The sequence below is a fragment of the Physeter macrocephalus genome, unplaced genomic scaffold, assembly GCF_002837175.3.
Source record: "Physeter macrocephalus isolate SW-GA unplaced genomic scaffold, ASM283717v5 random_1561, whole genome shotgun sequence".
Taxonomy (NCBI): domain Eukaryota; kingdom Metazoa; phylum Chordata; class Mammalia; order Artiodactyla; family Physeteridae; genus Physeter; species Physeter macrocephalus.
Window position 1 is genome coordinate 4,099 of NW_021146547.1, and position 16,177 is coordinate 20,275.

Consider the following 16,177-nt stretch of genomic DNA (forward strand, 5'->3'; position numbering starts at 1 on the left):
GCCGGACCCACTACAAACTGACTAAGGGACCCTTCAAAACCTACTCCCTGACCCTGCCCAGGGGAGGGCGGGATGTGGCGTGGAAGGGGGTAGCACCACTGTCACTTCACATCCTTGGATGGCCGCTCACTCCGCCACGCTCCCATGAGAAGTCCTTCTGCACCAGCTGGACCAGAGGCTTCAGAGCCCACAGGCAGGTGCACCTGGGATCCTGCCCAGCAGGTCCAGGTCGCAATGATTAGTGTAAGCAAGAGCCTCCCGGAATCCACCGCCCGGGAGTTCCCGAGTGGTCATGAGTAACAGATTCCTCCTGGCACGGGGACCAGGCTTTTTTTTGTTTGTTAGTTTGTTTTCTTCTTCACAGCTTTCAGGCAAGTGTTGGATTTACAGACAGTAACCAGGCCCCAGAACCTGTGGAGGTGGCTTCCCCGGTGCTGCACCCGCTCGCCTCCTGGGGAGGTAGTAGGGATGGTCGGTTCTGCTTCTAAACAAGCTGCCAATCCACAGGAAGCGCGGAAGGCCCTGCCCACAGCAGGGATGGGGCGCAGAGGGGGCAGTGCTGGCTGTGGAACACCCCCCCGCAGGGGGCTGGGCCGGGGCTAGGGTGGCGAGTCCCGGGTCAGGCCATATTGCACGGTCACAGTGTGGTCCAGCTCCTCCAGCTCTGCAGGCAGCGGGATGCCCAGGTCCCCAAGGTACAGGGAGAGGGCCTCAAAGGAGTCCTCCAGTTTGGAGAATGCTGGTCTAGAAAAGAAAAGGAGTTGGAGACAGGTGAGATACGGGGGTGGTGGCGGGGGGAGAGAAAGGGTGGCACAGAAGGCACCCAGGCCTGCGGCTCCACTGCTTCCTGGGTGTCTGACCTTGGGCAAGCCCCTTAACCTTGGTGTACCTCTGTGGGAAACAGGGGTCATGTAACTGCGTAGGATGTTGCTGTAAAGATGAGAGATAATAACACTGGGAGAAGGCTGGTCAGGCTTGAGGGGGCAGCTCAAAAAAAACAAGTCCAGGAGAAAAAAAGCCCATCCCAGGTCTTGGAGAAAATGCAACCATCACAGGTGGGACTGGACTAAGTACCCTTTTAGATCCTTTCAAGTCCTCAGACTGTTTCCACATCAATGGATCTGCCCCGGGAGGGGCATTTCATAGACTCTGGTAGCCCTTCCCTAGGAGTAAAGCAAACGCCTGGCTCCTAGTGCCCTGGAGACAGCTCAGCTGCCCTGGAACCCGACACCTCAGGCTTACTCTCCCGCCTCCTCAATTCTGCTTAGATATCTTGTCACCTTCTTGGCAAAGGCTACTCTGATCACTGTGTTAAAAATTATAACTTGCACCCTAAACAATCCTCTTTCCTCGGCTTGACTCCTTTTTCCATAGCATCTATCACTTCCTCATATTCAACACAGTTTGTCATATCTATTGTTTATCACTTCCCCTTGTTAGAATATGAGTCCCCGGAGGGCAGGCCCCTTGGTTTTGTTCACTGCAGCATCCCAGAGCTTATGAGCACAGCGTCTGGCACGTGGTAGGCACTCAGTAATATTGTCTGAATTAAAGACAGACATTTAGAATGACTGAGAAGAGATATTAGCAAACGAATATTGTGTGGCTTAACATTTTCTCCTCATGCTCTTGTTCTGGTGTGACTGAAGGATTTTGGTCCTTTGGTCCATGAAGGAACAAGATTCAGAGCCTCCCACCAGCAAATCCCGAGTCTAAAGTGGACCTTTGGAAATCATTTAAAAATAAAGGTTATGTGCCAACTGGTTATCTTGCGGGGGATGGAGCTGGGGAGTGGGAGTGCTGAGGGGCACACTGCTCAGGAGATTATAGAAAACGTATACTTCCTGTCCTATATATTTTGGTAATGTTTGAATTTGTTTTTTAAAAGAAACATAATTTTTGATAGCAGAAGCACAAAGGTTCTAGTTTTCTTTCTTTTTTTTTTTTTTTTGTGGTACGTGGGCCTCTCACTGTTGTGGCCTCTCCCGTTGTGGAGCACAGGCTCCGACGCACAGGCTCAGCGGCCATGGCTCACAGGCCTATCTGCTCCGCGGCATGTGGGATCTTCCCGGACCGGGGCACGAACCTGTGTCCCCTGCATCAGCAGGTGGACTCGCAACCACTGCGCCACCAGGGAAGCCCAGGTTCTAGTTTTCTAATGCACGAACTTAAAAAGACTCAGAATAACTTTGGTAATAATGAAGGCTATAACCTGAGAAGAATAAAGGTAATTTTAAAAGATTTCTTTAAAGGAAGAAAATGGCTAAACGCATAAAGATGCACACAGTAGTTAACACCTATTGTAAGGAGAAACTGGAAAAACCTGAACATCTACATTATGTATATTATGTGTTCATACAGTCTCCTAGTGAATTTTCACAGTCAACAAAAATGATAATCTGGAATACTGGGTAGTGACAAAATACAGAGCAAAATGTAAAACTTTTCTCTATTTGACATTATAAATGTACAAAAAAATATGTATTTGGACATGGACGTGGGACTATGGAAACATGGAGACACTTATGCTGTTAGCATGGTGTAGGTCTGGGTGAATTTCCTGCTGTTAAAGTTTCTTTTAACAGCTGTCTCTGGGTTATATCCAGGTCACTTGCTACGATACCCTCGTCTCCCGTCCCCTCGACTGGCATGTCAGGGTTGTCAGGTGGCTTTGGTGGTCGACAGCCATCCTCGAACTCAAGGCTTTTGCCACCCCAGTTCCTGGGAAGGGCTTGGGGATGGCTGAAGGCAGGGGTGAGCATCCCAGGACCATGCGGGTTGGGGGACAGGAGCGGATACCAACCTGCTCTCGGGCTCCAGTCTACAGCAGATGGCGGCCAGGGGGAAGAAGGCTGGGGGGCAGTCCGTGGGGACAAACTTCTCCCAGAAGAGCTTCACGTTGAGGCCGAAGTCCAGTGTTCGGGGCAGGCAATCAGGATCTGCATACACCTGCCCGATGATCTGCAGTTGGGAAGACAGTTGTCAGGAATGGGCTGCTGAGGTGCAGCCACATGGCAGGGGAGGGGCATGCTGGTGTGTGGACAGGACAGGAAGGATGGTCAGAAGAGGGAGGTAAAAACCGAGGTTGGAGGGCTCCCCCTCACCCGTTTCTCCAAATCTTGCTAATCCAGACTTGTCTCTCGACTGAGAGTGTGGTTACTGAGGAGGGTTCGGAAGAGGCCTCACTACAGCAGAAGCACAATATTCCCAACTGGTCTCTGGAGGGGCAGCTTCCACACACTCGACCCTGCCCTGCTCTGTCCCCTTCTGTCTGTGTCCCCTGCCAGAGTTTAGGCCCTGAGAAGGTTGGTGCTGGGTCTGATTCAAATCTGAAACCCTTTGGCTCCAGACCAGTGCTTTGTACACAGTAGGTGCTCAAGTGATCTCTGTTAGAGAACAATTTTTTTTTTTTTTTTTTTTTTTTTTTTTTTTGCGGTACGCGGGCCTCTCACGGGCCCAGCCGCTCCGCGGCATGTGGGATCTTCCCGGACCGGGGCACGAACCTGTGTCCTCTGCATCGGCAGGCGGATTCTCAACCACTGCGCCACCAGGGAAGCCCAGAGAACAATATTTTTAAAAACCTTCCTTCATTATTCCAACCGTCCCTCTTATCTCCTCTACCACATCTCACTCCGTGGGAAGCACAGAAGGCTTTGAATGTATGTACTCGACTCAGTGCTTCAAGACAGACTGAGCTAAGCTCCTGAGGGCAGGACTCTTTCCGTGACTCACTCTGCACCCCACAGAGTCCAGCGCTGTGCCACACGGGCCAGCGCTTCCTGGAGTGGCTGCTTCTCCTTGTTGGGCTGAGGGTGGGGGCAGCACGAGTGCCTGGGGAAGGTGGCACAGAGGGAAAGGCTACATCTGGCCCAAGAGCTAGAAGGACAACCTCCTGCCCTTCCTGGTGAAGTTTCGTGTCCCGCCCACCCCCTTACTGGCCGTGTGACCAAGAGCAAGCCACTGCCCCTTTCTGAGCCTCAGCTTCCTCACCTGAATAAGCCTGGCCCAATTCTTCTCATGGCACCAATGAGACTCGAAGGTGTCAACAGATCTGTGATAAACTACACAACCCTCCACTGGTGTTGATTTTATGGCAAGCTACTCATCTTAGGAGGAGAAGGAGCCCCAGTTCTGACTAGGGGGCCGAGCTGCTGGGCCTGCTGCCTCAGGCCCGGCCTCCATGCCGGAGCTCACCTCGCACAGGACGATCCCAAAAGAGAAGACATCCACAGTCTCGTCGTAGCTCTTTCCTTGGGGAACACAGGAGAGCAGGCTATTAGGTTTAGTCCCTTCTCTGCTCTGCACTGAGTCTAGAGCCAGGTCAGGCCACAGCCAAGAAACAGAGTTAGAATAGGTTCTGTGTGGATGCCCCAAAGGCTGCCCTGGATAGACACCATCTGAAAATCACCTTTCCTCAGTCCTGGGTGGGCTGCCTTGGAGAGATCTTGTGAAACAACGCTGCCCAGGATGAAACTGCATGGGATAGTGAAAGAGAATTGGACCAGGGTTCATATGGACCCTGACACTGCCTGCTGTGTGCTCCTGGGCAGATTCCTGAAGCTCTCTGGGCTGCAGACTCCAGAAAGGGTTGTATTGGACCATTTCTGAGGCCTCACAGCCCTGTGTGGTTCAAGAATCCCAGTGAGCATCTCTGGCTGGTTTGAGCACTATCCACAAGGGGGCACCACACTTCAGTTCTCAGCACGGAGAGAGAAGAAAAGGCAATAAACAGCCTGAGCTCTCAGCTACCCTTGGGGCACAAAAGCCACAGTCAGACCTCAGCGTGGGCCCAGTATGGGGCACTGGCCAGCTCGCAGGCCTGAGCTCTGGGAGGGAGGAGTTTATGAGGTCCAGCCTGGCAGGGGATAAAAACCATCTAGCCCTCAGCTCTGGGTACCTGGCCTTACACTTCATAGGCCTCCCCTGAAGCCCCCAGGGCTTTGCTGAGAGATGCGGCCCCACCTCCCCTCCGGGGTGTCAAGACTCACCATTCAGCATCTCAGGGGCCATCCAGTAGGGGTTTCCCACCACCGTGTAGCGTTTCTTGCGATCACTCTTGCGCAAGGTACGCTTCTTGGTGGTGGCCTTCTCCACTGGGGGCTTCTTCCTCTCCTCAACTATGAGCCGTGACAGCCCAAAGTCTGCCACCACCACGGTCTTGTCCTGGGAGGACAAGGGCCAGGTTAGCACTTGGTGGGGACATTCCCAAAAGCAGCCACTGAGAAGGGGAGAAAAGGAGTGTAGCAAAGGGGTGTCTTAGCGAACGGGGCTCGGCATTTGTTTTTTCACTGTCTGCTCGCTGCACAGAGCAGGATCCCCAGGCCTGGGGGTGTTCTCAGCAGAGGCGCTGGAGCCTGGAGGGGTAAGGAAGGCTCTGGGACCCGGAGAGTGGAACTCAGAGGCAGGACAGAGGATTTCTTTTGTTTTGTGTTTTTCTCATCCTGCCTTGTTCCCAGAAAGATTTGAGGCCGAGGCTAGAACCAGGATAAGTCAGAAAAAGACAAGGTGGAGGCATTCAGTTGGGGGGGACGTAGGGGAGATAAGCTCTTCAAACAGCTACAAGGCAGTCATGTGGAAAAAGGATTAAGACTGTTTGGTGTAAGTCCAGAGGGCACAGCCAGGGGCCAGTAAGTGGACACCCAGGAAGCCACACTGGAAGTCAACAGGAGTAGTAACATTGTAACAGCCAAAGCTGACCAGCGAGGGGGACGGAGGCTGGCCCCAAACCAGTCACTGTGAATTTACTAGCTCTGTGGCCTCGGGCTGAGGCTTCAGGTGCCAAGGCTGTAAAACGGGGTCCTCAGTGAGTTGCTTTCACCATCACAGGGCAAAACCAGGATAAGTGACAGGGCTCTATGTACAGTTAAGGAACTTCTCAAGTCCCTTCTAACCAAAGGATTTCAAAGCTGCTACTGGGAGGAGGTGGGATTCGTCTGCATATGTTAGGAAGCCCCTGGAAGACAGAGGAGGGCACTAGAGGCAGCAGGAGGGGCAAGACAGGAGCCCTAGGTGATACCTCTGGTCTAAAGCAATAGGGGACAGTCTCCCTGGTGACAAGGAGGCCAGGAGGACCACCCTGGGGAGGCCCAGAGTGGTGGGACATACCAGCTTGATGAGGCAGTTGTGCGAGTTCAGATCCCGGTGGATGATACACATGGAATGCAAATAGGCCTGGAACAGAAGTATGAGCTGAGGCCAATGGGCAGTTAATCAACCAGATGGTGACTCTGAAACTGGGGGCCACAGAAGCTGCTCTTCTCCCAGGTCATCCCCACCCAGCTTCAGAATCAACCCAGACTCCAGAGCCCTCCTGCTGTCACTCCCTTGTCCCAACGCCAACAGAAAGCCAAAGGCCGCCGGGGCTTCCCCTCTCCCTGACGCCATCTCCTGCCCATCCTCTCTTCACTGACCCAACCCAGTGGATGCTCTCTCCTCAAGTCTCCGACTCCACTGGGCCCTGGCCCTTGCAAGCCTCCATCCCCTCTACCCACTTTACTTAGATGCCTCACCTGGGTGCATTGCTCCTACCCCCTCACACCCCCACCCTCACCCCAGTCTCTGGCTTCAGCCACTCTGGATCCTTCCTGCTGTGAAAGGGCAAATGGCCTCCTCCTGGTCCAGCTGGCTCTGTTCCCGACATCCCCCTCCCCTGAGACTCAGCATCCTCCCTGCTCTCTGTCTACACTGAGACGCTCCCCGTGGTCTAGTGGTGAGGATTCGGTGCCCTCACTTTGACTTCTCCCTATCCAAACGTTTCCAAACTGGTCTCTACTTGCTATTTCCCCCCTCCAGGCCTCCGCCCCTCTGGCTCTTGTCACCCTGGAGCCACTTCCTTTTCCTTCCCTTCCCCAGCAAGAGTGGAAGGAGCCACCCCCCAGGCCCCCGCAGCCCCCACAGCACTGCTTCCGTCCCCTGGGCTCCTGGAGCTGCTCGCACGCCCAGGGAGCTCTTCCTGACCTGCCTGCCACCCCTCCTCCGAGGCTGCCCATGCCTCTCCCGAGACACCTGCTCTCCAGACACCTGCCTTTTCCTTCCGGCCTCCTCAATGTCAGCGCCTCTCAAAGCCACCTTCTCTTCACTGCTGACCCCCACGAACCACCAGCACATCAGCCTCAGCAGATGCCTATCCTATCCTAGCTCTTCCCAAATCCGTTTCCCGACCATCACTCCCCCCCCACCCCGCCCCCGGCAGTCTGGTAAACGACACCACTGTTCTTCTAGGCACCTCAAGGTGCCCCAGGCCCACCTCCCCCACCACCCCTGCTCCCTCACTACCAACCAGTCTCCATTCTGACTCCACCTTGCCTCCCAGTCTCCTGGTCCCACAGCCCCACTGTAATTCAGAAACCTGAAAGGTTTCATGACTCCCGACCCAGGTCTCCCTGCCCTGAGTTCTCCCAACTCCCCGCCAACCTACTGACCACACCAGAGTCACCTTCAAAACAGCACAGCTCTGGTCATGAAATGTTCTTGCTTAAAAATCTTGTATGTGTGTCTTTTTGGCTTCCTAAATAAAGTCCGGACTCCTTAGCTTAAACACAGGGATTTTAATGTCCTCCCTGTCTAATACTGTCTTCATGGACCCCACATAAAACAGCAGGCATTAAAATCTCAGGCTTGGGGGTCAGACCAACTGACCCAAGCTCCTAGCTCCGTCCCTTTGTAGCTCAGCTTCTCATCTGGAACCAGGGCTGTCATGAGGGGTGCTAGTCCCTCAGCTCAGTGCCCGGCTTGGAGAAAGCACTCGGCAGTTGTCACTGTCCCCATCGCTGTGACTGGCACCATTCTTTCCCAGTGAAACAGACTATTTCCTCCTCTCTCCTCCCAGCTCTTTGCTGCTCTCATCACCCCAACCTTGGGGCCTGTCTGCCAAGAGGAACTTTCATGCAATTCTGACCCATCCTTCAGGGCTCAACTAGAACACAATTCCCGCTTCTCTGACTTCCTGGGCAGTGAGGTTCTCTGCTTTCTCCAAGGGCCCTCAGCACCTGGACGCCCCTGTGACAGCAGGGCCAGGCCACCTCGTGCTAGTTTGCTTCTCCAGTTCGCCTTGCCCATACCCTGTTTGCTCTTGAAGACTGGGAATTCTTTGAGAGTAGAGTTGTAAGCTGAGAACAGCCAGCTGTGGGCAATTTTCACTGGCACAGAGAGAAGCTTGATAAGCAGTTGCTGAAGGACCCAGCCCATGCAGGCTGCCCAGGACAGGGTCTCTGCCTTTCAGTGCCTGCCCGCCATCCCTGCACCTCTCCTGACCCCCAACTCCCAATACCCCTGGCTCCGCTGGCAGGGCTGTTGGCAGGACTCACCATTCCAGAGGCGATGCCTTTGGCAAAGCTGACCTTCTGCTGCCAGGGGAATGGGTCCTACAGGATGGAGGAATGCCCATCAGAGGCTTCTGGGCCCTGTCCCACTTGTGGTCCGGGCCCCGTGGGTCAACATGATCTGCCAGCAAACCCTCCCTACCTGTGCCCAGTCCCGCCCAGCATGGCCCCTTGTAGGCAAAGCAGTGGGCCTCTCTGGCCATCATGGTTCCAGAGTACTGGTGACACAGGTGTCCCACAGACAACCCACCAAGGCTCTCGGGAACTTTGGGGGTGGCGCGCTCACCACGCTGCGCAGAAAGTCCTTCAGCGTGCCCCCCTCGATGTACTCCGTCAGCAGGTTCAGCTTCTTGTCCTTGTACAGCACGCCGATGAACTTGAGCACGTTGGGGTGGTCCAGGCTGCGCATCACCTTCACCTGCAGGAGGGGAGGCCAAGGAGGGCGGGTGGTTTCTTTCTCACCCCTTCCCTCCAGGGAGTCAGCTTGACAAATGTGACCTGAATCTCCCACCTCCTATCTCATGTACTGCGGAAGAAGGGCCCAGGTGGATGGGAATGGCCTCCCAGGCCTCACCCCTGGGACCCTGCCTTTCTAGGAGCTGCATCAGGGGAACTGGAGTAGGAGGACCCAAGGCCTGGAGAGCAGCACCCAGTGGAGCAATGGAGAGAGGTGGGAGAACCGTGTCAACATTCAAGGTGCCAGGCTCCCCTGGCATGGCGTTCAGGTGGGGTCACAGCATCGAGCTGCACTGAACTGGTCTGTGTTCATGTCCATCACCCCACACTCCACGAGCTCCTCTGAACCACATCTTGCTGTACCCAGATCATGCTGTCTTTAGCGTTTGTTGCACAAATAATTATGCTGTAATTTAGAGGGGGCAGGGACGTTCCTCTAAATGATTTTTTCTGCCTTAAGAAAGTGACTCCAAACTAAGTTTCCTCTTGAAATATTTTTTTTTTGGTGCCAAAAGCCGGAATTGAAACCATTATTTAGTAACAACTTCCCTCTTCCAACACTGACATCAAACTCCTAACCCCCACACTCCCCTTCTTACCTCAGTCAGAAAAGTCTTCTGTGTCTCCTCGTCACACCGAATCAACTCCTTCATGACCATCACTTTGCCCGTGGCTTTGTGTGTCACCTAAAAGGAGGGTGACTGTTACTGGTACAGAGACCAGAGGTGGTTCTGGGGAACTGTGTGAAAATCGATGTAACTGGCCATCCCATCCCCTGGAGGACACACTGAAGTAACCGGATCAAACTGACAGAGCTCATGTGTAGAACAAACAGCACGGGCCCCGGGGGACTAAGAGGGGAGCACACCCTCCTCCCTGGAGAGCTGGGCATGCACAGAGGAGAAGCAAGAATCCAGAAAAGGGACATGTGGGAGGAGGCGGCGGGGTGGGGCTGCTGCCAAGCCAAGCAGGGTCTCTGGTCACCTGACACAGAAGCGTGTCCCCTGGGAGAAAAGGAGTCTGGGGGCAGGAGGGTCAGTGCCACAGACATGCACCAGGGAGCTGGGTGGGTCGGGAGTGAGCTCTCCAGCCCCACTGCCCCGAAGGCTAAGACACATGGCTTACCTGACCCCCCCCTCCCAGCTCTCAGCAGAGGAGGAGGAGAGAAAGAGAGGTTAGTCCCCGAGACTGTTCAGCAGGGAGGCAGGAGCCACTCCCAGCACCGAGGCCTCTGGGCACCTAAAGACACCCACTGACTGGAGGTGGGAGGGCCACGGGAGAGCTCGTCCCCACCCGGGGCTCCAGGTCCACCAAGCTCACTTCAGCAGCAATGCTGCCCTTCGGTGGCCTGGGAGGGCAGGGGTGCGGCCCTCACACCATCACCTCCAGCCAGGAGTGAGGTCTGGTATCCTGCAGGGCATCGGGGAGGCCATGTGATGAGAAATCCCCAAAAGAAGGTGAGAGGGCTGGGGGGCAGAGAGGTGGCACAGCTGCCACCAGTGCTCACCTTGATGGCCTGCCCAAAGAAGCCCTTTCCCAGGACCTCCCCGTGAATCAGGTCACACGGCCGGAAGATCTGCTGCGAATAGCTGCTGGAACAGCGGAGGGATTCTGAGCGGCTGATGTCACGGCTGAGCAGGAGGGGCTCCTTTGGGGAGCTGGGGCCAGGGGACTTGGAGATGCTGTTACTGCGCCTGAGGATGAGGAAGGATGAGGCTAGGGACAGGGCAGTCCTCAGAGACCCGCCAGGAAAGCCTAGAGGCAGGAACCTCAGGTCCGCCCCGTCCGTTCCAATGTCTGTAGTTAGGGTGCTGTGATGGGAGAGGGGACTCTAACATCACACAGTTGTGTCATCTAGGGGCTGCAGACATCTGCAGCCCATTTAAGCACGGTAAAATCACATTCAAAGTGGGAACCCTGAGTACATCTCACCCGGAACAATGGACTAGACTCTACTAGCTGACAGCACTGTTGATGGAAATCCACCACCTTCTGTGCCTGCCTGATTTAAGCCCTGACTGGCTTACAGCGACAGCCTAGTACCACCCCAAACAAGCAAATGGGATTTCGGATATTTTGCACATCTTTGTAGTACCTGTCTGCATTTCCCGAATTTTAAAATAATAAGTGTGCATGATTTTTAGAGCAATAAAGCCACTATGTTTATGACATTTTTTTTTTTTTTTGGCCACACCTCGCAGCTTGTGGGATCTTAGTTCACCAACCAGGGATTGAACCTGGGCCCTCAGCAGTAAAAGCTCGGAGTTCTAACCACTGGACCGCCAGGGAATTCCCTGTCCCTTCTTGAAAACCTAAAACAACTTTAATTCACCTCTTGCTTTCTAGTTTTCAACGGCTTTACTTACACTTATTAACCGTATCTGTGCCCCTTCTCCAGCCTCTGAGCCCCACGCTTCCCCCACAGGCCATGCTATCCTTCGGGGTCCAGCACTGCTGCCTCCTGTCCAGCTCAGTTCAGTGGACAGAGCCTGACCCTCTGGTTTCTAGGGAAACCTGGTAGACAGCTGGGTCCCGGCTATAAACTGTGATCCCTGGGGCGGGGGAACTGGGTCAGCACAATCCTCATAGCCTGTCCCTGGCCAGATGGTTCCCTTCCTAACTCTGCTGGCCTCTGAAAGCCGGCTCCACCTCGTCCGAGGGCCGGGTATGGGACAGTGCAGAGCCGGGGCGTGAAGTGGCACCTCAGGGAGCGTCTCCTCAGCGTCCCTTCCAGATTCTCCTTGGTGTCCAGGGGGCTGAGGGTGTCCGAGTGTCTGGCATTCTGCATGTGGGGAGAGAGCCGTGCATCCAGCCGCAGCTGGTCCAGGCGCTGGGAGACGGGGTCATGTTCAATCAAGAGCTGAAGCGTCTGGCTCGTCTGGCTAATTGCATCTTCTACCTGTGGCCAAGAGCAGTGTAAGGCTGGCTCCACAGGCTGTCCCATTGCAGGCCACCCACCGTCAGCCCAGATGACCCAAGCCCAGTGTGGCCTCCAGCTGCCACTAGCCACACAGTGCCCTATGACAGTCTGGCAGGCCATCCCTGCTGCCCTGGTAACGTGCCAGGCTGACACAGGAGGTCACTAGTGGTCACAGGCTCACTGGCAAGACAAAGAGATAGACTGGGGGTGGGAAAAGGTAAAGGCCATGGCCTGATCTCCCGGAGGGTCTGTTCCGTGTCCCACCCCCAAGGGACATACTGTACCTCTTCCACTCGGAGTGTGCGGACGGGGGTCCCATTGATCTCCAGGATGCGGTCCCCAGGGTGGATGGCATTGCGGTTGTTGGGACTGATGTGCATCCGGTTGACCCTGGGCCAGATAACAGTTGAGGTGGGGTGAAGGAATCTTTAAAAAGTGTCTGACCAATTTCTCTTGTGCAGGGAGGGCTCACCAGGCCCCAGGCCCCTACTGGCCCCCAAGGCCCAGGCCACTCACAGGGAAAGGCCACACCTTTCACAGGGTGCCCCGTCTCGGTAAAGGGCACCCCCACTCACCCAGAGGCCTAAGCCAGAAACTTGGATGGCACCCTCCCCATGTGGGGTTCCCTCACTGCCCCCCAACCCTCACCATCCTGAAGAATCCTCCACCACCATAGTGACCAACATCCCTTGCCTGGATCTTGCATCAGCCTCCTAATTGGTCTCTGCACCTCTAGGCCTGCTCCTCTCCCGTCCCACTTCCACGGCAGCCATCCTTCTAAAATGCTCACCTGGTTGTGTCACCTAGTTCCTTAAATCCCTCAATAGACCTGCTGAGTCTTCATAATCCAGGCCCTCCATGACTTAACAGACCCCCTCTGGCTACTCCCAACCACCCAATCTACATCAGACACAGCCACAGACTCCCACCTCAGCCCTGAACACAGTTCTAGGCTTAGAGCAGACTTCACCTCACTCCCTCAACCCCAGGACCTCCCCACTCTGCTGTGAGCACCCAGTGCCCAGCACACAGTAAGTGCACAGTCACCGTCTGCAGGGTTGGCAGCCACAGTGCCTCATTACTGTTATTAGGCAGACAGACTCTCCAGCTGGTCGCTGGCCTGGACCTAGGATGGAGTCTTAACCTCTTTCTCCTCCTTCCTCCATTCACTCACTCAACCAACGAAACAATAATCCATGCACACCCACTATGTGCCAGGCACTGTTCCAGGCCCTGGACACGCAGCATTGAACAAGACTAAGTTCCAGAAGGAACTCGTGAGGAGGACACATGATAAACAAACATAACCAAGCCAGATAATTTCAAAGAGCAAACATGATCTGAAACTTGACACGTGAAAGGTGAGAGATTCTGGCGTTAAGTATCTGGTGGGGAGGAGCCTAGGCAGGGAGAATAGTAAGTGCCAAGGCCCAGGCACGGTGACAGCACAGTGAGTCCAGGAGGACGAGACGAGATGAAGATGTGGGGAGCTCTGCTAAGACTCTGGGGTTCCTATCCCCTCCAGGCCCATCTGTGGGCTCTGCTCAAGAACCCCTGCCCCAGACACTCACTCTTTTACTTGCACGGTGGTGGCGTAGTTGGAGCAGGCACTCTCCACGGACACGGAGAAGCCCCGCCTGCCCTCGGTGGTGGCCGGCATGGAGATGTGTGTGACGGAATAGGGCAGCTGGTCCTGGACAGACTCTGTGGAGAGCCTCTCAAACATGGGTGCCAGCACCACCTCGTTGTGGCACTTCCCACTGCGGGAGGAACAGAAAGGGGGCTGAGAACCTGGAGCCCCACCTGGAAGCCCCCACGTGGCTTCAAGTAACAGTATCCATAGCCCCATGTTCACTGCCCTTGCCCGATTCCAGCTGGCAAGAATAAGCAGCCTGGGTTCTCTGGGGTGGGCTGGGACTGGGGGAGAGACAGCCTGGGTTCTCTTCACTCTGCCTCTGACTCAAGTTAAGAACTGGGCCTCAGCCTGACTTTTTTTATCGACAGAGGCAGTTGGACTGAGTGAGTTCTAAGGGGTCTTTGCCTTTAATGTTCTGGGATCCTTCTCCGAGAGCGCCCTCCCAGGCACTCTCTTCCTCTGGGAGGATTGCAGGGCAGTGTGGTTATTCTCCCAGTAGGTAAGTACAGAGGGCAGAGATGTTAATCATCTTGCTCACAGCTTTCAGACCTAGTAAAGAGCATTGCTGTGATAGGAATCCAGCATGCTGATACCCCTGTAATCTTTCTGCCCAACTCACAGTGCCACTTGTCCCTCTCTCTCAGCCACTCTTGTAGGGAAGGATGGACACGGGGCCATCATCTTACCAGTAGAGGGTGGCGTGCTGCACCAGGGCGTACGCATCCCCATCCTCAATGATCACCTTGCAGCTCATACAGGCAAAGCACTCTGGGTGGTACTTGAACTCCCCGGCCACCTGTGAGCAGGTGGGGAAGGGTGGACAGACATGGGGAGGAAGTGAGTTGTCACTGCTGCTGGAGTGAAGGAAGGGGTGGGTGAGGGACCTCCCATCAAGGATCTACAGACCCCAGCCATAATCTACCTTGGCACTCCCCTCCCTCGTACTTCCAGAGAAAGGGTCAGATGGGTGCCTCCCTGTCATTTCTGAGGTTGCAAAAAACTCTTTCGGTCTCAGCCATGAGAACAGGTTCCTAGAAGTAATCATCCCCACTAGAAAGGCTCATGCTCTCCTTTAAGGCCCTCATCCCATCGTACTGTGTCTCCTCCCTGCCTGCCTACCCACCCACCCCAACACTGGACTGTTAAGTCTTTGAGGGAAGGACATTACCTGGCACTTAATGGGTACTAAAAAAACATCTGTTCAGTGACTGAATAAATAAAGGGAGAGGCCTCGGCTGATGGGAAGACCAGAAGATGAAGGGCCACGGGGAACTGGAGCTACTGACAATGGACTCTGTGGACCAAGAGGGGCAGCGATGGAGGGATTCACGCACCATGACAGGCCCCGTCATCAGCAGAGAGCATCCATGGCAGAACTCCCCAAACTTCCCCCAGTAGTCCTTGTGGCAGTAAAGCTTCCCATCCTTCTCGTAGTACCAGTTGGTGAGGGAATCCTGGCATTCGGAACATCTGAAAGGCAAGATGAGAACAGAAACTCTCCCGGATCCTTGGTACTAGGCTACACGGGCTGCCCCTGGCTCCCAGGTGTAAGAACAAAATGGAGGGACCTCTTTGATCCACAGCCAGGACAAGGGAATGTTACAGTTTGCTGCTATCTTCCCAACGGAAGCCAGTCTGAGTGAACAGGACCCCAGAAACCAGCTCTGTATGATCTGCCTCTGCTGGCGGACCTCAACCTTTCTGGGTCTTGAAGCCCTTGGAGAATCTGATAAGAGCCAAGAAGCCTCTCCTGGAAAAATGCACATAGGAGGAAAATGTGCATAGAATTTAGGTATGGGGTACATGTGTATCAAGGGTTGAAGCCTACTCACGGCCCCCGTTAAGAACCTCTGGTCTAGACAGCTATCTCGACGAATCAAAGCTCAAAAACCCACCCATTACCAACAGAATCACTGATGTAGCATTCTTTTAATTAAAAAAATTTTTTTAAATTGACGTATAATTGATTTAAAATGTTGTGCCAATCTCTGCAGTATAGCAAAGTGACTCAATTATACACATATAGACATTTTTTTAAAAAACATTCTTTTCCATGATGGTTTGTCACAGGATATTGAATATAGTTCCCTGTGCTATGCAGTAGGACCTTGTTGTTTATCTATCCTATATATAACAGTTTATGATGTAGCATGCTTGAGAAACATATGTTAAGCATAAAGAAACAGGCAAATCCAGAAAGGGGAGGTCATTCTATTAGACAACTGCTCTTTACTCTTCCAAAAAGTTAAGGCCCAGGGATTAAAAAAGCCTAGAGACACAGAAACCAAATGTGATACCTAAACCTTGTATTTGAATCTGGACTGAAAAAGAAAACAGACGACAGTGACATTTTTGGAACAACTGAGGAAATCTGAATTTGGACTATACATTAGATTATATTGTAAAATTACTGTCAATTTTCTTAGATGTGATAATGATACTTTATATAGAAGAATTTGTAGAAGAAAAAATAGTAAAGTAATAATTAAGGGGAAACTTCAACTGACTTTTAAATAGTTAAGTAAAAAATAAATATATAAAACATTGTGTGTGTGTGTGTGTGTGTGTGTGTGTGTGTGTGTGTGTGTGTGTGTGTATGTATGTGTGTACAGACAAATAAAGTGGCTTAAAGTTAGCAAATGATGAATCTAGGTGATGGATACATAAGTGTTCTTTGAACTATTCTTTCAACTTTTCTATATATTTGAAAATTTTCAAAATAAAATATTGGGGGGAAAAAACCCAAAACCCCATGGGTGCTGTGTAATACATGCATGTTAGCCCCAGGCCTCCTTTCTGCTCCAGTCACCTTGACGCTCCACCTTCGGTCAGGCTGGGGGGTGT

The 16,177-nt window shown here is 53.5% G+C and overlaps 1 protein-coding gene across 2 annotated transcripts; it reads right to left on the minus strand.

The window, feature by feature from the left end:
• Positions 1 to 346: 346 nt before the first annotated feature.
• On the minus strand, positions 347 to 14,892 carry LIMK2 (LIM domain kinase 2). Of its 2 annotated transcripts, XM_028486770.2 has the most exons (14): positions 14,668 to 14,889; positions 14,020 to 14,129; positions 13,269 to 13,457; positions 11,982 to 12,087; positions 11,480 to 11,676; positions 10,285 to 10,471; positions 9,377 to 9,463; positions 8,608 to 8,739; positions 8,307 to 8,363; positions 6,106 to 6,171; positions 4,989 to 5,163; positions 4,195 to 4,250; positions 2,804 to 2,961; positions 347 to 744 (listed from the first exon to the last, which is right to left on the minus strand). In XM_028486770.2, exons 1-14 carry the CDS (start codon positions 14,683 to 14,685, stop codon positions 600 to 602), a joined length of 1,683 nt encoding a protein of 560 aa, XP_028342571.1. In that variant the 5' UTR covers positions 14,686 to 14,889; the 3' UTR covers positions 347 to 599. The 2 variants fall into 2 exon arrangements, with proteins under 2 accessions (XP_028342571.1, XP_028342572.1); XM_028486771.2 differs by lacking the exon at positions 8,307 to 8,363 and having other exon boundaries at positions 14,668 to 14,892.
• Positions 14,893 to 16,177: the final 1,285 nt, after the last annotated feature.

Coding starts and splice junctions, on each gene's coding strand:
- LIMK2 (XM_028486770.2), bottom strand. Junction 12,088..13,268: donor ACCACCGTGCAAGTAAAAGA/GTGAGTGTCTGG, acceptor TATCTGGCCCAG/GGTCAACCGGATGCACATCA. Junction 2,962..4,194: donor TTGGGATCGTCCTGTGCGAG/GTGAGCTCCGGC, acceptor TCCCAACTGCAG/ATCATCGGGCAGGTGTATGC.